This window comes from Lepidochelys kempii, chromosome 9 (genome assembly GCF_965140265.1).
Source record: "Lepidochelys kempii isolate rLepKem1 chromosome 9, rLepKem1.hap2, whole genome shotgun sequence".
Taxonomy (NCBI): domain Eukaryota; kingdom Metazoa; phylum Chordata; order Testudines; family Cheloniidae; genus Lepidochelys; species Lepidochelys kempii.
Window position 1 is genome coordinate 45,359,818 of NC_133264.1, and position 21,520 is coordinate 45,381,337.

Genomic DNA, 21,520 nt, shown 5'->3' on the forward strand with positions numbered 1-21,520 from the left:
TCAAAGTCCAGACAACTTACACTTGCAGTAAGATTTCCATGATGTCGTACTACCTTCCCGTCTGTCTTCAAATGCACATTGCTTTGATGGAGTATTATCAAACTATTTCAGGTCAAAAACCTAAAATAAATACTGATCCTCTTGTATGAAACATTATACCCAAAAGTCATAATGTTCAAGTTTCACTCTTTGTCTTGCTTCCTGACTATGAACTGAAGAATGTTTACAGCCACCTGCCCTCTAAAGGACTAGATTAGCTGTCTTCATCTCTCTTACTCATGAATTTGCTTGTGGGGAAAGCCCAAAAGAATAACTTAATTAATCCTAAACTTCCTCCTACTCAAGGCTTGTTGCCTTTCTTTAAGAGATCACTGAATCCCAGATACAAGACAAACACTAAGGCATTGTGAAAATGCATGTGCATTTCATTGGTTTCACTAAGTTATACAGTTACACATTTTCCTTATGCTCTAAGGACTCAATCATACCAATTAGACAGAGATGTCAAAGGGGACAACATGGAGCTACACCATCCCTGCTATATACTCAGACGGGGCAGCTTATTCCCACTCTGCTAAGTGAAGTGCTCCATTGTTTCTGGTGGCTAGTTGGTGGCAGGGCAGATTTATCTCTTCTGCACTCAGGCTCCTTTGGGCACCAGGCACACCCAGGGCTGAAATTAGGGAGCAATACCTGCAATTGTGGGTAGCCCTTGGCAGACTACGGAGCCATGTTACTCTGGACCCAACTGGACAGCTACAATTCTAGCAGGGATTCTATTAATTTAAGCCACCACAAGAGAGTTTATTTAAGTGTAGCTAACTGATGGAAGGGAAGAAAATATTCAGCTAATCAGTTAAGTTCAGTAACCTGAAAATTCATAAGGAAGTTATTCTAACATGTTATATTTGTTATGCTGTCAGCAATTAAATAATAAAAAATGTGACCAGTGTTTTTAATAACAAGATAGCGAGACCATAATAAGCAACACAAGTCAACCTTTATTGAAAACTGAAGTATTAATACATAACAATTCTTGTTACAATAAACGTGCTTTTAAGAATTTAAATCTGAGCTCATCTACTCGTTGGATTGCATAAAAATAAAAAAGTATGAATTTACACATAATTGAACTGGCTCAGAATGGAATCTCCACTCCTTTGTGTGTTGATGCAATAGTTCAATGCAGAAGTGAGTGATGGTTTAAAACTTATTCTGGAAGACAACATTTACCTAAACTTCAAAAAGTACCAATATAACTGCTTGTAAGACAGTTTTAAAAAAAGTCATAAAAAAGGAAACCTGTGCCTATTTCGTAACAAACAGAGAGCTATTACTGGGGCCTCTTGTACTTCTGTTGCATGCACTCACTTCCCCCCCCCCCTTTTTCAAATTGTAGGATCTGAGGGCAGCCAATAATAGCACTATAATTAAAAAAAACCATTAACAAATCCATTCTACTTGAAACAAGTCTGTACAGCAGCCAGCTAAAGCAGCTTTCCCCAAAGGCACAACAGGCCTGGAAAGTCACGTTTACTTTTTTGATGTTGGAGCTTCAGGCTATAAACTGTTCAGAATATTTGATATTACAAGTGGACCCGCAACACTGTGGTAGTCCAATAATCCCAAATGTCACATTCAAGAGACAAGGGAAGAGGTTTTTCTCTCCCAGCTAAGCATTGTTCCTCCTCCCCGGCAGCCCCCTCCTCCCCTCAACATTAGTGGCCTCATCACTTCTCATCCCCTCCCTACACACTCACAGGGTAAACAGCACCTGCTGGAAAGTCCTCACTAGCTTAGAAGAGGAAATCTTCAAACAGGCCTGAACATTCTGAATGAGGCATGTTAGTGAAAAATGATCCTGTCTCCCTGCACTGTTTTCCTTATTAACATTCCCAACTGTGTGTACAGATGGCTTACAGTAAGTAAAATTTATCTGCTTAATGCTTCCTTAATTAGAAATACATCGACAAGTTTAACTCTTCCTTATGTTTTCTAACAGGTTTTCCATTAACAGAATGCATTTTAAACTGGGGATTAATGGATTGTTTCAAACCTCCACAAATAGTCACTATAGGATAATTTACACCTGCTGGAGAAGAATGGGCATAAAACGTGTGTATTTTCTACAGACACTGGCCCAAGCTTCTTTCTCTGGTTAGTTTCAAGTTATGCAAACAATAATCAGGACATCTGTCCTCTCTTCCCAGAAGTTTAACTGAAGTATCACCTCACTGTTTCTGTGCCTGTAAGTGAGGATTTCACATACAAGGTATTTTCTATTCTCTTATATGCTTTTAAACCTACAGTTAATGATGGTGTCAAAAGATTGCTGCATTTCTCCATTCTGGCAAAATTAACATGTTTAAGCCAAAACTAATGGTATCCAATACTACGTCCAAGCACTGGGGGAGCTATTGAGTCAAAATTCTGAAATGTTTTTGGCTCAGATACTGTAAGAGGCCTATTCCCTCTGGAGACATTAAGCTAGATTGCTCTGTAAAGACTAATCAATGTGGAGTACCCTGCTGTACATATCTGCACCATGAACTATAAGTCAGAAAACACTAAGACATGGTGATACTGAAGGGGCTTTTCAGTGAGTGAGGTCGTAGGAGGAATGACTTCAACTTAATCCCAAATTATGAACTTTTGTCATCTACTGCTGCATCTAAGCCCTTAACTTGCATAGTACACTCAAAAAGCTTTCAAGAACAGCAATTCCGTAAGTCTTCTAAAACTTCAACAGGAAATGGTTGGTTAAAATAAGTTAATAAACAAGGTTTAAAATAATGAAGTTCTATTTCCTTCCTATTGGCTGGTTAATGACCACACTACAGATTAGGGCTACCAGCTTCTGATGCCAGTGATTTAGCCATTTTCAAGAATATGACTTGATTTTGTTGCTACATTTAAGAGACACAACCAGATGTTACTAACACAGGGAACTCCTGAGCCTTAATACTTTGTTTAAATACAACAGTTGAAGTTAGATCGAAAATGTATGTTGGACTTCTCTCGTATTATTGCTGTAATAGCCGTCTTCAACTACACTTTTAAAGTAGTATTCTTTTTTATTCTATTATATGAAGCGGCCATAAAAGTTTCAGAGAAGCTTGATTTGAACTGGTTTCTACTGCACTAGAGCCCTTTCATTTTCTGGAAATCTCCAATGCAGCCACATACCGTGTCTGTGTGTGTGTGTCTGTGTGTGTGTGTCTGTGTGTGTAAAGCTATACAGGATTTTAAATAGGGAATGTAATAGAAAATGCAGGAGAGAATGTTTCATAAGACCCCCACTGTGTAATGTATGATTTTTATCCCAGTTTCATATCCATGCTTTCCACTATTTGCAACAAAATGCCATTACGATAGTTTATATACACACCGCCCCCTCCCCCACCACTGTGCTTTTGGTTACTCCCTTAAACTACTGGAGAACAGATCAAACCTCCCATTAGTTTATATCACATCTGGAAGGTGCAATACCTTTTCCAAGGTACAATTTCCCCTTTGTGGATGAATCCCATAATGCAACTTAGAAAAAAGTGCTCAAGCGAGACCCCCTAAATGTTATGGAATAGTACTATTAGGAGACAACAATTCCAAGGAAACATTTAGGAATCTAAAGTCAGAGCAAATATATAGGACTTTATATTCTTTCCATGACTATTTATCTATCACAGCATTCATGAAAGTTCTCTCCTAGGGTTTCAAAGCTTTGTTATCACTGGGAAACAAGACAGGAGACAGTAAAGCTTAAAACTTGTTCTCTATAGCTTCTCCCCAAGACAGCATTGTTTCTTACCTCACAACTATTTTTATTAAAAACATACAAAGACAATGAAACTCTCACTCTAAACTAGCTAAACTGTATTAATGTTCACTACAGCTTCTGGAGCACTTGACCAGTCGATGCTGCAAACCTACTACACGAATGGAATTGTTAAACAGACTTGAACAAAGCAGTACAGATTCAAATGGTTTGTTTGGGGTAATTCTCTGCTCCATATATAAATATATGGAAATCCTTAAGCTGTAGTAAGTGCTCACGAGTAGTTTTAAAGTACTTATAGTTAACACCATAGTTATGTTAAAGGCATTAGCAATAAGGGGTAGTCTGTTTACAGTGATCCATGCAAAATAATCCTAAACTTTATAAAACAAAACATGGAAGTAAAAAAATACGAAGAGTGCTTATTGTAAAAAATAGTTACTGAAGACTCTAACCTCTATGGGCATTCAGGTGCCTACACCTCCCACCAGGGTAGAGAATGGGAACGGCAGCATTAAATCAGCACTGATGCTACCCTGAAGTAGCTGCCAAACCCGTAGAAGGAGCAGACCACCCCAACACAAAGCCCAAGTAGATACACAACTTTAAAAAAAAAAATTACTTTTGGATGGAAATTAGACTACAAACACTACAGCCTGACATACCTCTATGTAAACTCTTAAAAGGGAACAACATTTTATAACCATTTACCGCATAATTTATTGCGGGCAGAATGTATCTGGAAAAAAATTGCATCTTACTGGAATCATAAATCAGGCAGGTTTCAGAAAAAACCTTGATTTTTTTGTGCAATATTCAAATTTAAAAATTTAAAATCTTTCCCATAATGATTTTGGTATACAAATGGGTTCCAAGGCTAGCCCTTTATCCTCACAGCATTTGCTTTGAGGTACTTTTTAAAAATTGAAGCTGCGAGCAAGAATACCAGAAATGACTCATTGCAATGAAACACTAATCTACAGTCAGTCTTAATTTGCATGCTTTCCAAGTGCAATTAAGGAGGTAAAAAAAGGAAAACCCAACAATTACATCAACAATTTTGTAACCAATGAATGACTCCTACTATGATCTATTTGTTTTTGCTTAAAAAAAAAGTTTCTGAAATCTCTACATTCTGACAGCCCTGCTATACTGCACCCATAAACCACATTGGCATGTAATATAAGCTAAAAGGAAATTGTGTTAAAATGGTTTGTTCCCCTTTAATACACTTAACAAGCACACAAACTTTCTTCAGGATAATATGTAGTTGAACTCCTCCTGTTGGTTGCGGAAAACCCTAGCATTTCTTAAGTATTAGAAAAGCAAGCTGCGTCAACTGCACATACATTTTCAGCTGATTAGAACATTCTTTAGGGGAAAAACAGAATGGATTTCCTGGACTGAAGCCAAAAAAAATCTGATTCTATCACCATGTATTTTTTTCAGGAGTCAGAATTCATTTTTATACATACATATATGGTGTTACCTCCTCATATAATGGCAGAGATTTGCCTTAAGGAGGTGGGCAGCTTGGAAGGCTGCTTTATTCACATTTTTCATTAACTGGCCACACAACTTCATTTATCATTCCATTCTGATCCTTAAGAATGTCCGCATAACACTGCATCCACTCAATAGAAATGAAAAGGTAAATGTGGTAAACTAATTCTGTGCAGGATTTCTACAGCTCATCAGACTATTTCCAGTCGCTCCAATTTGTGTTAGCTGAATTTAATTAGAAAGGAATACATAACTTAAATAATTTTCCCCCTCCTTTTAACTGGCAACTGCATCAACCCAAAAAGGTTGAAGCAGTTATCTAATGTATATTATGGTATTCTATAAAGAAATTCACTTTTGCGATACTACCTTTTAAGACCCTGCATATGTTACAACAGTGCATTAGTGATACAAGTTGTAAAATACTTTTCGGTTCCTTTGGATTTTGCATATGGTTTTTGCATCAGTCACTGCATGAGCAAGCTTTGTTTTTTTGTTGCCTTTTTTTTTTAAACATGCATTCAACTAGATATGGATCAGAATAAGTTTATACTCCCTTTTTTATCATTATAATTAGCTAAAAAATTGCAAGACAGTCCACAAAACAGGATTTGCTTTAAGACTAACTGCTGGAGTTCCAAGATGTAAGATATGCCGCACTGGAAAAATCTTCAGTGATCTGGAATTAGTAGTGTTTAGCAAAGTGTTGAAAGCATTCAGAAGAAAGAAAGTCCTGGTTGGAGGCATGAGGGCTTCAGCACCAACTTTTAAACCTCAATTACTTGATTGCATATCTCCCATCTTCAAACCTACATTCAGAGAGAAAGAGGCAAGATAGATACTCAAGTAACACCCCAGAATCTAGTTTAATGCTGCAAACTCTACACAGGAATGCATTTAAAACAGACTGTAACCTAATGCTACTTTGTAGCAGTTATGCTGTAAACCCACCATCCACTCACAGCCCTTTAAGTCACCAACTGGGGTGAATCAGGGACAGCAGTTTTTATTACTAGAATATCTTACGTTGACTAGACTTTTTTTAAAAAAAGGTCACTGACAAAGTATTTGATTTAAAAAATATTTATTGTTAGCTTTTGAATTTTCCCACTGAGGAATTTGTAGCGCACTCAAGTACTTCGTACTTTACTGCAGCAATTCTGAATGTAAGACCCTTTGTTTTCCCTCATACACCCAACATCCACGGAGGTGTTATTTTTGTGTAGCTTTGGCAGTGAAGAGGTTTTCCTACAAATTTCATAGCCCAAATTCTGCCTCAAATGCTACTTATAACATGATTGCTGGCACAGATCTGGTACAAAAAAGGACTAGGTTTTAGGAAGCAAACCCCTCACTGACGTTCCACGGACTTCACAAGCAAAAGAGAACAGACATTCCAGATTTGCCAAAATCCAAATAAAATGGCTAACTGCTCCAAATGCAGGCAGTTTTTAATACCGCCACCGAAATGTTTTAAGTCAAAGCATAATACTTTTCTTTCACATCTCATTTGAAGAAAGTTGCTAAGTATTAAAGGCTAACAAAGCACTGAGCAACTGAAGAAATTACCTTAAGAAAATCTGTAGTTACTTCATTCCAAATATATCAGTTTTAGTAACAAGATATTTACAGAAAGACCTGTGCACACACTGTTTCATACGAATGACACTCCCTTCAGATAAGCTTATACTGGTGAAGTTTAACAATCATTCCACTGCGATACTGCAGAAATTATACTGGTCACAACGTGGTCCAGTTGCTATGAAGCTGGCCAGGAGTCACAACTTATGCAAAAGCCACATATATAGGTCAGCAGAGCTAAGTGTTAGTCCCTGCTCGGCCAATCATCTATTGTGGGACCCTAAAAGAATCACTTTACTTCTTTGCCTCAGAAGAACAGAACAAAGGAAAGCATAAAATAAGATTTGCAGATGAAAAATGCTAGATGAGAGTTTATTATAATGGTCCCAATCCTATAGCTTACTCCAGCAAGGTTTCCCTGATGTCACTGGAAACTTTGTGCAAGCGAGGATTACAGAATCATTCCCGCACCCTAGCTGCATATTGAAAGGTTATTGGTGGACAACGTGTACACTGTTATACGCAACTTAATCATCCTTAACAATTCTGCCCTTGTGGTCACAGCACATTGTCCCTTTATGTACACATATAGCATGCTTAGCTGAAATGTGCTATTAGTGCAAACCACTTCAGATATTTAAGCCAATACCACTGAGGGGGTAGTGATAGCTTCTTTTTACAGATCTGAGAACTGAGGAACAGATATTAAACGCCCTATTCAAAGGGCACACAATGAGCCCACGGCAGAACCAGAACGTATCAGCGAGCTCCTGACTTCCAATCATAGAGAGGGACACTGAAAATAGGGGACAGTTAGATTTTGTCTTAACTTGTTATAAACATTGAACAGAGCAATAAATGAAGGGAGCCAGCCTGATTCTGCTCTCACACTGGTTTTATAAACATGTAATTTACACTAGTGGAGTTACTCCTGATTTGCACTGTTGAAACGTGAGCAGAATCAGGCCCCCAAAAGAGTAAGAACAATAAGCCATGTCAATTTTAAGCAGCACTCCCCCATTAAAACTAAAAAAAATGTATAATATGCTGGCTTCATAAATTAGTTAACTACATTGTTTTATCAGTAGAAATCTAAAGCAGATTTCACAAGTCTTTTTTTCCTCCATGTATAGTTTAAACTGTGCTACAGGTTGTAATGATTTTTCCATGAAAACTGTAAACAGTTCAAATTTAAATTTAAACCCACCTGAATTTGGGTGATGGGAATTATCAGTTTCTTACGCTTACTAGTTAGCAGCCTCTCTTTCTGGGAAATGTTCATCACGAAGGAAATATTAAGTGCCCCTTTATTTATGCTGATCCAAATAGCCCCCTTATTTAAGCTGATCCAACTTCCATGTTTTACATATTTTTTCCACTCATGAATCAGAGTGTTGTTGGATTCAGGAATTGTCACAAAACCCAAATTGAGCAAACTAGCCTCTGTTTCATATGGACCCAACAGGGCCTGGGATTCATCAGACCTAACATTTCTACAGCTGTGTAAATTAAAATGCTGTATTTTGAGAAACAGATCATTTTGAATTCTATATACAGGCACCAATGAGATGAATATGCAGAAAAAGGAAGTCTCAGCAGAAGACAGACACATTGTGTTTAAAAAACATCCTTCCTTCTACACAACTTAATCAAAATGAACTGACATTTATATACAGGCCACTGTTTCAACTGTAGACACTGGTAACTTACACTGCCAGAATAATCACCACTGGGGGGGCACATAGCTATAGGTTGGTGTTCCTGGAGCCCGATATGTGGGCATAGTAACTGGATGAGGGGCTACTGGAGTTGGGGAATGAGTTGTCAACAAAGTACCTAGGAGAAACAAAACATTTTTATATTAAATTTTTTTCACAAATATGCCTTTCAACACTTATTAAATGGTCAACTGAAAACCAAAACCATATTAATCAGAACTTGTACATCTTTTGACATATACCAATATGAAACTTGTGAATCTGTATCTTAGCATTTTCAATTCCATCTACCTTCCTTCAAATGTTTATGCAACACGAACACTTTGATATTCTCTCCAATGCATGTTTAGATACTTTTAGCGAATAACTACTTAGCAGCAGCTCCAGATCATAAGCACACATTATACACCGAAAAATACTTTTCCTCACAGCAGGCTCTGTGTGCTGTAGGAACACCTGATGCAAAAGAAAATTCACTAGGGTAAGTATAATTTAGTTCCTGTCTGTGCAAATGGGTTTTATAGATGGAGAGACTGTAGAAGGCAACAGACTGGGACCCCAGAATCCTAACAGTTTCCTTCTACAGCACTTCACATACAAATTACTAATGTTTAGTTGCTGCAGCTTACCCCACACTCAAAAAAGAAACTGGGAAAAATACAAAGGTAATGAAGAGAGCACACAGTGCTGGTCCTGAAAAAATATCCCCACCAGGGCTGTGGGATACCGGAGGTTAGAAAGCTGAAATCTGTAGTTGGAGTAATCCAGAAGACTACCATGTAACACAATCATTAGTTCACCTTGGTTTGCCCATCTGAAAACTTGTAAGTTATCGAAGAGCAGCAGTGACGCGGGGAAAAATAGAATTCTTACACTGTTGATCATTAAACAACAGCATCACTCAAAATTCTGGGGAGAAGCACCCCAAGTGTATAATTCTGTACTAGAAACAGACTTGTTTTTGAGACATTCAATCAAAGACACCAATTTCTTCAGATTGACAAAGTCGCTCAAGTTCTAACAAAGTTTAGGACTAATACGGCCAGGACTGCGTGTTCTGTAACTGTTTTAGGGAACAATGTTACAACCTAGGTCTTAGTTATAAAACTATGTTGTTCTGACAACACTAAAAAAACATGTTAGCACATGGGCACCAGTAACTGACAGTCAAATGTGCTGACCACAGATGTCCTTGCATTATGTCCAGGCCCTAAAACCTTCCCTCTGAAAGTGCAGCTTGGCATCATTCTTGGCAGTTCTGACCAATGATTCTCTGTCTGATTAACTAGAATGGAGAGTTTACTTAGTACTCAGCCTGGGAAAGAGAACTGTACTCTTTAATTCCCAAACCCCAAGTGACTAGAGGAACAAAAGCCCCTCGTGCTGCAATTAGAATGCCACGTCAGATTTCCTTGGTTTCAATGTTTCTATGCTGCTTACTTGGCCTGATCCAGAGTACTAGGATTTTGTCGTTAGAATGGCTTAAAATTCATATACAAGCACACAAACATCTCTCAAACAAAATTAGTGGTTGTGGGAAACCTGTAACTGCAGTACATTTCTGGTAAGGCCTTAACATGTAATGCATCCATACTGTACGAAATGGACCACAAACCCAAACTATACTTCATCAAAAAGTGTAAGCAATATAAATCAATCTACCTGCTGACATTGCCATAGTGGTCCCAGCCACCATTCCCATAGTCACACCATTTCCTCTTGGTGGTGGAATTGGAGCAGGATACATAGTTGCTGGCATGCCATTAGGCTGCACAACTGTGGTGTGATGGATTACGTGGGGTGGTGCTGCATATAAAGGCTGTGTGTAGTAAGTGCCTTGCTGTTGGAAAAGAAAATAAGTAAACCTACTAAGTATATTTTCACTATCACATGTACTGAAAGCAATAATTCAACCTTTGAAATGTTCACGGCAGCAATGTGTTATTCCAGAAATAGGAGTCTGATGTATGTCAGGGACTGGAGACAGAATACTTAAAACTCAAACAGAGAAACTAAAACTTCAGGGTTGAAAAAGAGGGTTTTTCAGCAACTAACTACTGGTTGGGCAGCCAAAACTCCCAAATACAAGCTCTCTCTAGAATTAAGCTGTTTTGTCTCTTCTCTGCATCTGGATTTTGTGGTTTTGTCCCCTCCCCTCCCCTCCCATGCCCTGGGGATCCTTCAAGGTTGCTTTCCCTAAAGGCAATAAACCACCTGGCTGAGGATTGGGTGTGTCTTCTTCCAGAATCAAAAGCCCTAAAAGGTTACTAGAGTGCAACATGGTGAAGCTTTCTTCCCACAGGGCCCAAGTAGACCACTTCAGAGTACTGCCAAGGCCCTGCAAGCAAGTTTTTACTTAAATATTACAACATGCTGTACCCTGACTCCTAAGGGCTGCTCACTTTTCCGAGTCAGTTTTCATCTAGCCCTGCCCCAGCTCTTTCCTCCTTGCTTCTACTTCTGACCTCTCCATAGCATCACACTTATGCCACTGTATCCTAGATACTTGTCTAGTGATGCAGAAGACTGAAACTGATGCTATCATCAGTTTCATTATGCTGCTTCAGCTGGGTCATGGGGGAAGTACTCTGTATGGAACCATCACTCTTTGGAAGGTCAGGAAAAAGGTAAGAGACCTCTGTCTCTACCCCACAACATTGAACAATCACGCTTCTGTTCCTGTTTTCACCATGGCACAGTAGAAGTGGAGTGAAACTGACCAGGACAGCATCAGTGTGATCCTGCTATTCCTGCATAAAGGAGCAACAGCAGCTGCCACAATCCTCTCATAGCAGCACTTTGAAACAGGGGTTAAGAACTTAAGAAAAGGAGTGCCCAAAATTTATTTTCCAAGTCCAGACACAGGCACTTTTGTAATTTTACCCGAAGAGATTTGGAAGCTAACGTGCTATTTTCACAAGTGACTTAGGCACTTAGACTCTTAAGTCTCACTCATTTTCAAGTTTCCAACTTTTGATTTTCATGTTTCTAACTTGCATAATGTGGCTTAAACACTTTTCAAAATTAGGTGACCTATTTAGATAACTAAAGCTAACATTTTCAAATGTGCTGAACACAAACTCACATGGACTTTAATGAGTCTCTCAACATTTTTGAAAATTAAGGCCATATGTTCAGATTAAATCTGGACTCAGAAGCCTAATTTTAGGCACCCGTTTTTTAAACTCTTGACTTTAGTGTACTAGTACAGGATCGTAGAACTGGAAGGGACCTCAAGAGATGATCTAGTCCAGTCCCATGGACTCTTGGCAGGACTAAGTATTATCTAGACCACCCCTGACAGGTGTTTGTCTAACCTGCTCTTAAAAATCTCCAATGATGGAGATTCCACAACCTCCCTGGGCAATTTATTCCGGTGCCTAACCACCCAAACAGTTAGGAAGTTTTTCCTTATGTCTCACCTAAACTGCCCTTGCTGCAATTTAAGCCCATTGCTTCTTGTCCTATTCTCAGAGGTTAAAGAGAATAATTTTTCTGCCTCCTCCTTCTAAACACCTTGTGTACTTGCACTTATGTCCCCTCCCTCTCAGTCTTTTCTTCTCCACACTAAACAAACCCTTCCCTCCACCTCACCTCTCAATCTTCCCTCACAGGTCATGTTTTCTAGACCTTTAATAATTTTCATTGCTCTTCTCTGGACTTTCTCCAATTTGTCCACATCTTTCATGAAATGTTGCACCCAGAACTGGACAGAATACTCCAGTTGAGGCCTAATCAGCGCAGAGCAGAAGAATTACAAGGGAGAAGCCCATCACTGTGCACAACATAAATTTACATGCTGGACAGGGAATTAAGTTTTTTTTTTATATACATGAAGCATTCTGGTAACAAACCCTCAAAACAGGTAGAAATAAGCGGTCATCTTTATTTCATGAAACAACATTTAGAGTTTAAAAGTTTACAATGCATGCTGAAAGCAAGATACTATTTGAACTGGCACAAAACAGTTGAGCTTTACTCTTTACCTGTGCATATGGATTCTGCTGTGGATAGGCACTTCGAACCGGATACACAGCTGTCTGGTAGGGATTGGGTGAAGAAGAATAAGGTGGCACTGCACCACTGGTGGGTGAACAGGATACTTTATATGGTGTTCCTGGTGTATAACCTGAAACAAAGGCAAGTCTGCTTTAAAGCGCCATAGGCAAGACAATGAACAGAGTACTGTGTACTAAAGTTTAAGACTAATATAATTGAATTTATTATTCTTAACCCTCATGTTTCACATTTATCTTATTCAGTATGATATTTTATCATCAATACCTATGCACAAATTCTTAAAAGGCATTAGTCACATAAGGACAGATATAGTCAGTAATACCTGACTGCCTGTCGATCAACTAATTCACATAACTCACCACTTTCCAATTAACTAATGGACATAAGGAAACTGCTTTCCTACAGAAGACTATGAAAAATCCAAAGACCCTCCCGGACTGAGTCAAGTGCTCCAATGAACATAAGGAAGGTGGCAGAACGGAAGAGTTGTGCCAAATGTGGCCACACTCTGATGTCAGGGAGAGGAATCATAGAATCTCAGGGTTGGAAGGGACCTCAGGAGGTCATCTAGTCCAACCCCCTGCTCAAAAGCAGGGCCAATCCCCAATTAAATCAGGAAGGAGGTTGTACAACACATTTGGCTTTTGGCATCTAGAAAACATGTCTTAACTAGGATCTCTTTCAAGTCTACTTCATGCTGTAACTCACATTTGTTGTGACACTGATGAGAAGTTTAGCTCCACCATAATGAGAACGTCTGTTTTGATCCAAATGGCTTGGAATGCATCAAATGCTAACCAAGTTCCCAGCACACACCAATAATCATTACAATCAGTGATCTCTTTGCAAAGAAGAAATCTCAGCAGAAAACTATGCAATGGCAGAACTACCCTACTCTACAGGTTAGAACTATTTTAAATGGTTAGAAGGGCTTCTCAAACATTTTGGAGGGGTGCAGTGACACCTCCCGCTTGCATCTTCCATTTTTAAGTTACCTTTAATGATATTTCCTTACCATTTAACAGCAAATGCCAACATTTTCAGACTTGGATGCCTAAACTAAATTTTTAAAATTTGGACTTCAGTGGTTAAATGCTAAAATAAGATACAAGTAACACAAGCACTTAAGTCACTTAAGAGCTTAAATCCCATTTTAAAAATGGCACTTGTGTCCCTACATTTTATTGGTATTCAGTAATAAAGACCTTTATATAATTTGTGTGCAGACCAGCTCCTAATGATCTCCTATGAATTTTTTAAAATAGATTGATAAAAGGCTTGATGCCACCAGAATGCTTTTACACATCTCGTGAGGTCCATAGAAGTGAGCCTCCCTCTCAGGCATGTTAGGAGCTATGCAGTTATTACCCAGATATGCAGTGACTGAGGCATATGCTCTTGGCTCAGACTCCGAACACCTAAAAGGCATAGGTTCTTTGGGCCTACTCAGTGGGTAAGGAGACTTAGGATAATGGAGCCAATGTCTGACAGGGCAGGCAGGAAAACAGTGAGAAGCAGCAACCTAACTGCTGACAGTGGGCCTTAACTGGCAGAAGCTAGAAAATGAACGCCCTCTGCCAGCAGTGCATACCTCTGCCAATGGAAGGTGGGGCCATACTATGAACAGCCCTAGACTGACTTCTCTGAGGGGAGAGGGAGGAGACCAAGGCCTCAAGTCACACACACAAGTCCCTCATGCTGAACTATATAATCGGCATTCCCAGTAAGGGCACTTTCTGGTCTTGCCTCATGTGGTATGGCTCCATGGAGCTGATGCAAAGCGCTCAGTGTTAACTCCAAGAGAGCCATCAGCAGGTGCCAAAAACAGAATCTAGTGACTGGTCCATCTTGCCTTAGACGTTAGAAGTCCATTGGTTATAGTTGTGCAGCTACTTAAAACTTGAGTTTCTGTATCAGATTTGTGCAGTTTAAGTATTTGCTTCAAAGAAAGAGGATATTATGTGTTAATGTACTGATTCACAAGGGATCGGTGACTGTCATCCTCCTTGGGAAAGTTAGGGTTTTTTTTTTAAACAGGAATTTCTGGCTAATACCAAGTGCCTAATGAAGCTACGTGTCTTAAGTAGAAAAATCTGGACTTAATATTTTAAAAATTTTAAAATAATTTTTAAAAAGTAACCAAAAATGATGGCTGACTATTACTTCTGAAAGAAGAGCTCTCGGTTTCCCCATTCAGCAGTAAAACTCATGGTGTTAGCGTTCAGTAAAATTAGTATGCTTGAGGATGGTGAACAAAGAGGTAGTTCTATCCAGTTTTAATCATTCCCTACAAAAGTGAAAAATATTTCCTTCATCAAATGTAGAACAAGTTCTACCTTAATAAACATGTTGCAAGTTCAGCTCATTCAATAAAGCATGTCAGAAAGACAAATGGCCAAATATTAAATGAGAATGAACTGAAGAGCTGTGGATAAAAATTAATCAAGACCTTAATTTGGTAAGTATATTATATGCTGTTTCTTTTTATATAGGATAATTATGCCTGATTGTGTGTGACTATCCAGAGCCCAAATCTACATACACAATGGCTCTTAAACCACTGTCTGCAGAGAACTAGCAGTTCACAGAACCAATTCCAGTCATCCGTGGACCCACATGGTGCTTCTGGCTTCTTCTCCTTGCTTTCAAGGAGAAGCTAAGAAGCCTACAAAGCAGCAGTCCCTGGAGCCACTATAAGCAGTTGCAACAGGACTTGGATATTAAAACTAAACAACAGAGGTCTCTTAAGTTATCTCAATGGTCCTTAACACTCCAACGCATAGGTACTTCTCAGCAAAGTGATAAGAGTTTTGACCAGGACATGGATGACAGGTCTCCTGCCAGGGTGGATAGAAATCAATGATTTAAAAACAATAAATAATAATAATAATCGGAATTTGATAAAAAGTTTTTTTCCCCCTCAAAAAGCAATCTAAAGACAGTTTTAATTAAGATACATTATAGCTCAAAGATATCTCATCATAGAATAGAAATTATAAATTCTAACTCTCCAGCAAGAGACAATATATTCATGTAATGTTTAAGGAAAGTTTTGTAAATGAGTTCCAATAGTTCATGGATTAGGGACCCAATCTTATGGGGTTCCAGGGGCTTCTGTATAGATTATTTAGGTTAATCTTTTTATCTACCCAATGGGACTCAGTGCTCAAGCTAGAAGATACCATCAGAAATGCTTAGTTTTGCAGTTCTCAAACTGTGGATTTGTGTCTCCAGAGATAACACGCTTGTTAACAGCAAAAATGTTTTTAAATAAATAATATATAGAGGTGAGAAATAACGGACCTCAACCCTACTGTCCCTCTGCAAATTTGGGTACACAGAGTCAAACCCTTACTTCTCTCTAAATGTGCGAAGTTTCAAAAAGTTCAATGAATAGAAGATTGTTGGGGGTGGAATAAATCTGGACAAGAAGAAGTCTGGAGATAAATGTGAGAAGGGAGGGACAGACAGTAGAAACAAAAGAGAAACTGTTTGAGCAGCATATTCCAGAAGTCTTGAGGTCTTTCTGAGTGTACCCTTCATTGATTTGAGATCTACCATACCATTCTCTCACTAGAAGAGAAAACCTCTAATGGCAGCAGGCCGTAAAAGAGACCCCGTTTGGGAATAAGAGCCATTCAAGAAATATAGGTTTGCTGATGATGTTTTAAAGAAAGGCACACCAGTGAACTGGTGGAAGTCACTTAAGCACTTGGATCCAGGGACTGTTGAAGTGACAGTCTCACTTTTAACAGCAGTAGCTTCTTCTGCCAGTGTAGAAAGAATATTTTCTTCCTTTGGACTAATTCATTCCAAATTGAGAAATCGTTTGGGACCTGAAAAAGCAGGAAAACTTGTTTTTCGTTTCCAGATTATGAACAAACAGGAAAATGAAGGTGAAAATGACAGATGACTGAGTTAGCTGCAGAAGCCAATATTTTAAGTTTCTCATGTTGACCTGGCTGACACAGTCTATTTAATTTTTTTTAAATATATTTTATTTAACTATTTTAGTTAAAAACAATTTTAACAAAAACAAACCTGATTTTAAAAAACTTGAATGTTCAACTAAATTAAAAAATTCACATGCTTGTTTTGTTAAAATATGTGTCAGCTGTTGAAGAAAAAAATCCAGAATACATAATGTTGTTTTAGTTAAATAAAACAATTTAAATGTCTGTCTGGTGATGTGTTCTCTCCTCCTAATACAGCATGGCTGTGTGAAACTTGCAAGCTGCTAACTGTGTTAGTACATTCTAAGACAGAGTCTGTTCTCAAAGCAATTCACAGAGAGAGAGACTCAAAGCAATACTCTAACAACAGAAACAGCACCCAGAGACTCCCCGCCCTTTTGTTGTATTAACAATTGTGATTAAAATAGAGATAGAGGATATATGTGGATGGATGCTTGGTGTGGATAATAACTGAATGATCAGGGAGGTGCCAGCCTAAGAATCCAGTGTCCATCGACTGAAGAAGGCGTCAAGTGGAAATAACCAGAGGACCCCCCCTCCGGAGGGCAGACTGGAATCCACCCAACAGCCTCAAGAATGGGAGAACCAAAGAACAAGATAACATCTTGGAGCCCTCAGGAATGTGCTATCTGCTGATTGATTCAGCAACAGCATGATGAAGCAATTCCCATAGACTGGCACAGGAAGAAATTCCTATAAAAATAGACTCTAAAAAGTGAGAACTTTGGGGTCTGATTCTGCAAACCAACTTCCAGGAGCATCAGATGAGCATCTGACAAGGCCCTGCTCCCTCCTCATGTCCAGGCCACCTGGCCAGTGGCTTGGCATGAGCAACTCTAAGGCTGGTAACTATGATAACAACCTTGCAGAACCTGTGTGTGTGTGTGTATGTTTGTATGAATGAATGTGTGAATAAATATGAGATTGAATGGAATGTTATAGCTATAACTAACTGCTTACTATGATTCTTTCTGTATTCACAGTAAATGTGGTATTTTGCCTTTTTCCCTTTAATAAGATCCTGCTGGTTTTATTTTATTGGTACAACACCATACTTTATGTAATGAGAGTCATGAATAGTACAAATGACAAGCCTCCCAGAGCCAGACCTAACATCTACTGACTACTTCCTAGAGCAGCAGTTTGTAGAATGTCAGGCATCATTTAATTTTTTTAAGGTAAATTTAAGAGTTAAATTAAGATTAGTTAAGCTTACATTGCCTGAAATAAATTGTTGTGGAATCACACTTTGTTGACGTGTCCAGGCTGGCTGGCCCTTTAAGAGGAGTTAGGCTCAGCTTGACTTGTGACATAGCATTTAATCTTCAGCTCATCCTCATCTGGTGACTCAATTACAACAAATGATCCCACCTATGAAAAGGTCAGGGAGAACTACATAAAGAGGAAAGAGAACTCACTGAGGGAAGAGTTTCCTCTGTCTGGGAAGTGCCTGGCAAAGGCAGGCTGGAGAGACAGGGAGCAATTAGGTTCCTCTGGGAGGCTGTGGAATAGGGCCTGTAAGAAGCAGAGAGGTCCTTGGGAAAACTGCTGGAGTCCTTGGGGAGGAAAGGCAGTGAGGAAACTTGCTTGGAATAAGAGCCTCCAGGGAGGGAAAAAGCATGGGTGACATTACTCAACTAAAGGAGCAAAGAAGGAATTCTGCAGTCCCCAAGAAGAGGGGTGAAGAGCAGGGAACTTCAATGTAGCCCAAGAGAGACAGAAGAATCCCTGTTGTTGATGTGGATTCTTTGGTCGGACTTTTGTTACTCCAGAAGGGGACACAACTTGAAAGAGGTGACCTAGCTGGAGAACAATGCTATGGAAGAGGTAGCCAGACAGGCCACTGCATAGCCGAAGAAATGGTCAGCAGGGGGCACTGGAAATGAAGACCCCAGCGATAGCAGGTGCTGAGACCAGTGGTTTCTTACATGGCCCATTTATGAATTAGGCTCTTCATACAAATTCCTCTCTTTCCATCCTCTCAATTAATTTGTCATTGCTGCCCTCCCTTTCTCTTCCCCCTCACCCCCAAGTCATCTTTGGTAGGTGCTACACATTGATCGATAAATCCTACATTTTTCTAGATAAGTTGTATGGCAATATGCAAACCAACAAACAGGCTACTTTTTCTCCACTCTCCTTCTTCCTTTCATTGCTCATGTAGATTTATGCAAGCCATAATATTTTACAAAGGACAGTAAGCAATTTCTGCAATTTCTTATCTGAATGTAATATCCCTTTTCAAAGAGAGTCTATGGTTCCCTTTCCGAGTGTATCCTTCTGTTGCGACTGGAGATTAATTTAACAGCTACTATCAGTTTCTCATTCATTCCAATAGCAATAGTATGCTCATCACATTGAGGGATTCTTCCAGAGATTCTCTCACTTCTGTTCGTTGGCCCCTGTGCATTTCTTCTTTCCTCCCCAAATCCCTCCTCCTGCCGGCCCCTTAGCTGAGCAGTATGAGAGTGTTGTTCCTAAACACCGCTCTTTCCCCACAACCCAGTAGGAAAACAATAGTAAAGCTGTCCAGAATCATAGCTGTTTCATCCTGCTGCTAGAATTGTTGGACAATCACTGTATGCAGGAACATGACAGGCACGATCCTGCGGTAGGAAGGGGCACGTAGAATTTAGGAGGTGAAAGATCAGAGGAGGTGATAAAAGGGTATATTCCAGACGCCTTTCTGAAAGAGGAAGGGAAGAGACTTACTGAGGGACATGGAAATAAAGGGAAATATCCAGAGGGTCAGGTCAGAAGGGACTAGGGAAAGAGGTAATCAAAAATTTTTGTAAGGATTTTAACTACCTAATACTTGTCACTGGCAATTGAATAACTCAAACCTCCCCAAAAACAAGTTAAAGTCCTCCCTTATCTATAACAGGGGACTGCATGTGGACACTGTGTAAACATCCCTAGATGCAAAAACTGAAGTCACCGGTTAGTTTGGAAGACCACCATTTTATGCTATTTTCAAAGTAAAAGAAAACTTTATGCATGTCTCCTCACCCCCAATTTTAAATGCTTCTAATGTAGACAGAGTTTTTGAGTATTTCTAAGCAATAAGTATTTTATGCATACCTGTTTGGAAGGTAGGATTTGCTCCTGGGTACATGTTGGGGGAATAGGCAGGGGCAGCTGCTGCATAGCCCATTGGGAAACCAGCTATGACAAAAGAGAACAATTCCAGGTTATTTTCTAGATAAGCAACACAGTGTGACTACATGCTTGTTCTCAGAGAATTTGTTGTGCATGATACTTTTTGACCAAAGATCAACAAAACATTGCAATGTTTCAAAATTCAGGTGACCACTAGTTGGGAAGAAAAGTTAAGAAGTGTAGTAATCCACAGTTCCCCTTTCTCAACCCCCCTTCTGCCCCAAAACACACTTTCAGCAAAAGCCTGAATTAGCCAGCTCTCTAGTAATTGCAGACAGATTGCAAGCTTTAGTATAAAATAATCAGAAAGAACATCAAACACTAAAATGCAATAAGACTACTGAACTCATAGTGAGCCCTTTTTTCACTGTGTAAAGAGAAGAAATACAAGCGTGAGTGACTCATTTCCTGGATCACAGTTTCCCAAACTGGACAGTAAAAGCCAACTTTAACCCTCCAAAATATCTTGTTTTTATTTGACCTAGATCTGTCTCTGCTTTTAGATGTCAGTTATACTCCTATTGTTTCAACCACCCACAATGACACTCAGCAGTTACAATCTGTGATTCACTCTGGCACAGTGGCAAAATGCTGTGTTGACACCTTGACGTTGATCTACACAATTACCGTGACTAAACCAATGGCAAGAAAGACAGGAACCAAGTTCTAAGGTGATAACAGAAAGATCACCAGGGTAGACTGATTTAAATAATAATTAAAATTGATAATTTAAACCAGCAAGCAGGAAACCTTGATTTAAATCGTCCATTTCAATAGTGTTTTGCATTTGTATTTTGTAGTTATTTTCCTTGGTCAGTAACCATTAAAACATGTTAACTTACAACTAAATACAGCCTTTATGCTAAATTTGGTGCTTCTTTTTGCTAACCAGGAGGATACCTATATCTATACACTTATTAAGCAGTAATTGCTTCAGTTACATTTATTCAAATTCTTAATTTTTACATTTTTTGTTACATTAAAAAAGGATTTATTTCTTCTTTACTAGATAACTTTTTACTTGTGATTTCACAGAATCATAGAATATCAGGGTTGGAAGGGACCTCAGGAGGTCATCTAGTCCAACCCCCTGCTCAAAGCAGGGCCAATCCCCAACTAAATCATGCCAGCTAGGGCTTTGTCAAGCCTGACCTTAAAAACCTCAAATGAAGAAGATTCCACCATCTCCCTAGGTAACCCATTCCAGTGCTTCACCACCCTCCTGGTGAAAAAGTTTTTCCTAATATCCAACCTAAACCTCCCCCACTGCAACTTGAGACCATTACTCTTTGTTCTGTCTTCTGCTACCACTGAGAACAGTCTAGGTCAGAGGTGGATGAACTATGGCCCGTGGGCCACATCCGGCCCACGGGACTGTCCTGCCCAGGCCCTGAGCTCCCGGCTGGGGAGGCTAGCTCCTGACCCCTCTCCTGCTGTCCCCCACAGCCTCAGTGCACCGCCAGTGCTCTGGCCCACTCCTCCTGCCGGGCGGCACGGGCAGCATGGCTGGCTCTGACCAGACAGTGGGGTTGCGAGCTCCTGCTGCTCTGAGCAGCATGGTAAGGGGGCAGAAAGGTTGGACAAGGGGCAGGGGGGTTCCAGGGGGCAGTCAGGGGTATGGATAGGGGTCGGGGCAGTCAGGGGACAGGGAGCAGGGGGAGGTTGGATAGGGCGGAGGTTCTGGGGAGGGGATCAGGGGACGGGGGGTTGGATAGGCATGGGAGTCCTGGGGGGCCTGTCTGGGGGTTGAGGTGTGGATAGGAGTCGGGGCAGTTGGGGGACAGGGAGCA

General features: G+C 39.7%; 1 protein-coding gene across 1 annotated transcript in view; it reads right to left on the minus strand.

Annotated features, from left to right (window-relative positions):
* Positions 1-981: 981 nt before the first annotated feature.
* Positions 982-21,520, minus strand: part of FAM168B (family with sequence similarity 168 member B) — a 31,958-nt gene continuing 11,419 nt past the window's right edge. The window contains exons 3-7 of the mRNA XM_073360098.1: positions 19,653-19,736; positions 12,564-12,706; positions 10,240-10,417; positions 8,570-8,695; positions 982-6,087 (exon numbers count right to left, since the gene is read on the minus strand). Of these exons, the coding sequence (XP_073216199.1) occupies positions 8,583-8,695; positions 10,240-10,417; positions 12,564-12,706; positions 19,653-19,736 (518 nt within the window). The 3' untranslated portion in view covers positions 982-6,087; positions 8,570-8,582. The remainder of the gene's footprint in view (positions 6,088-8,569; positions 8,696-10,239; positions 10,418-12,563; positions 12,707-19,652; positions 19,737-21,520) is intronic.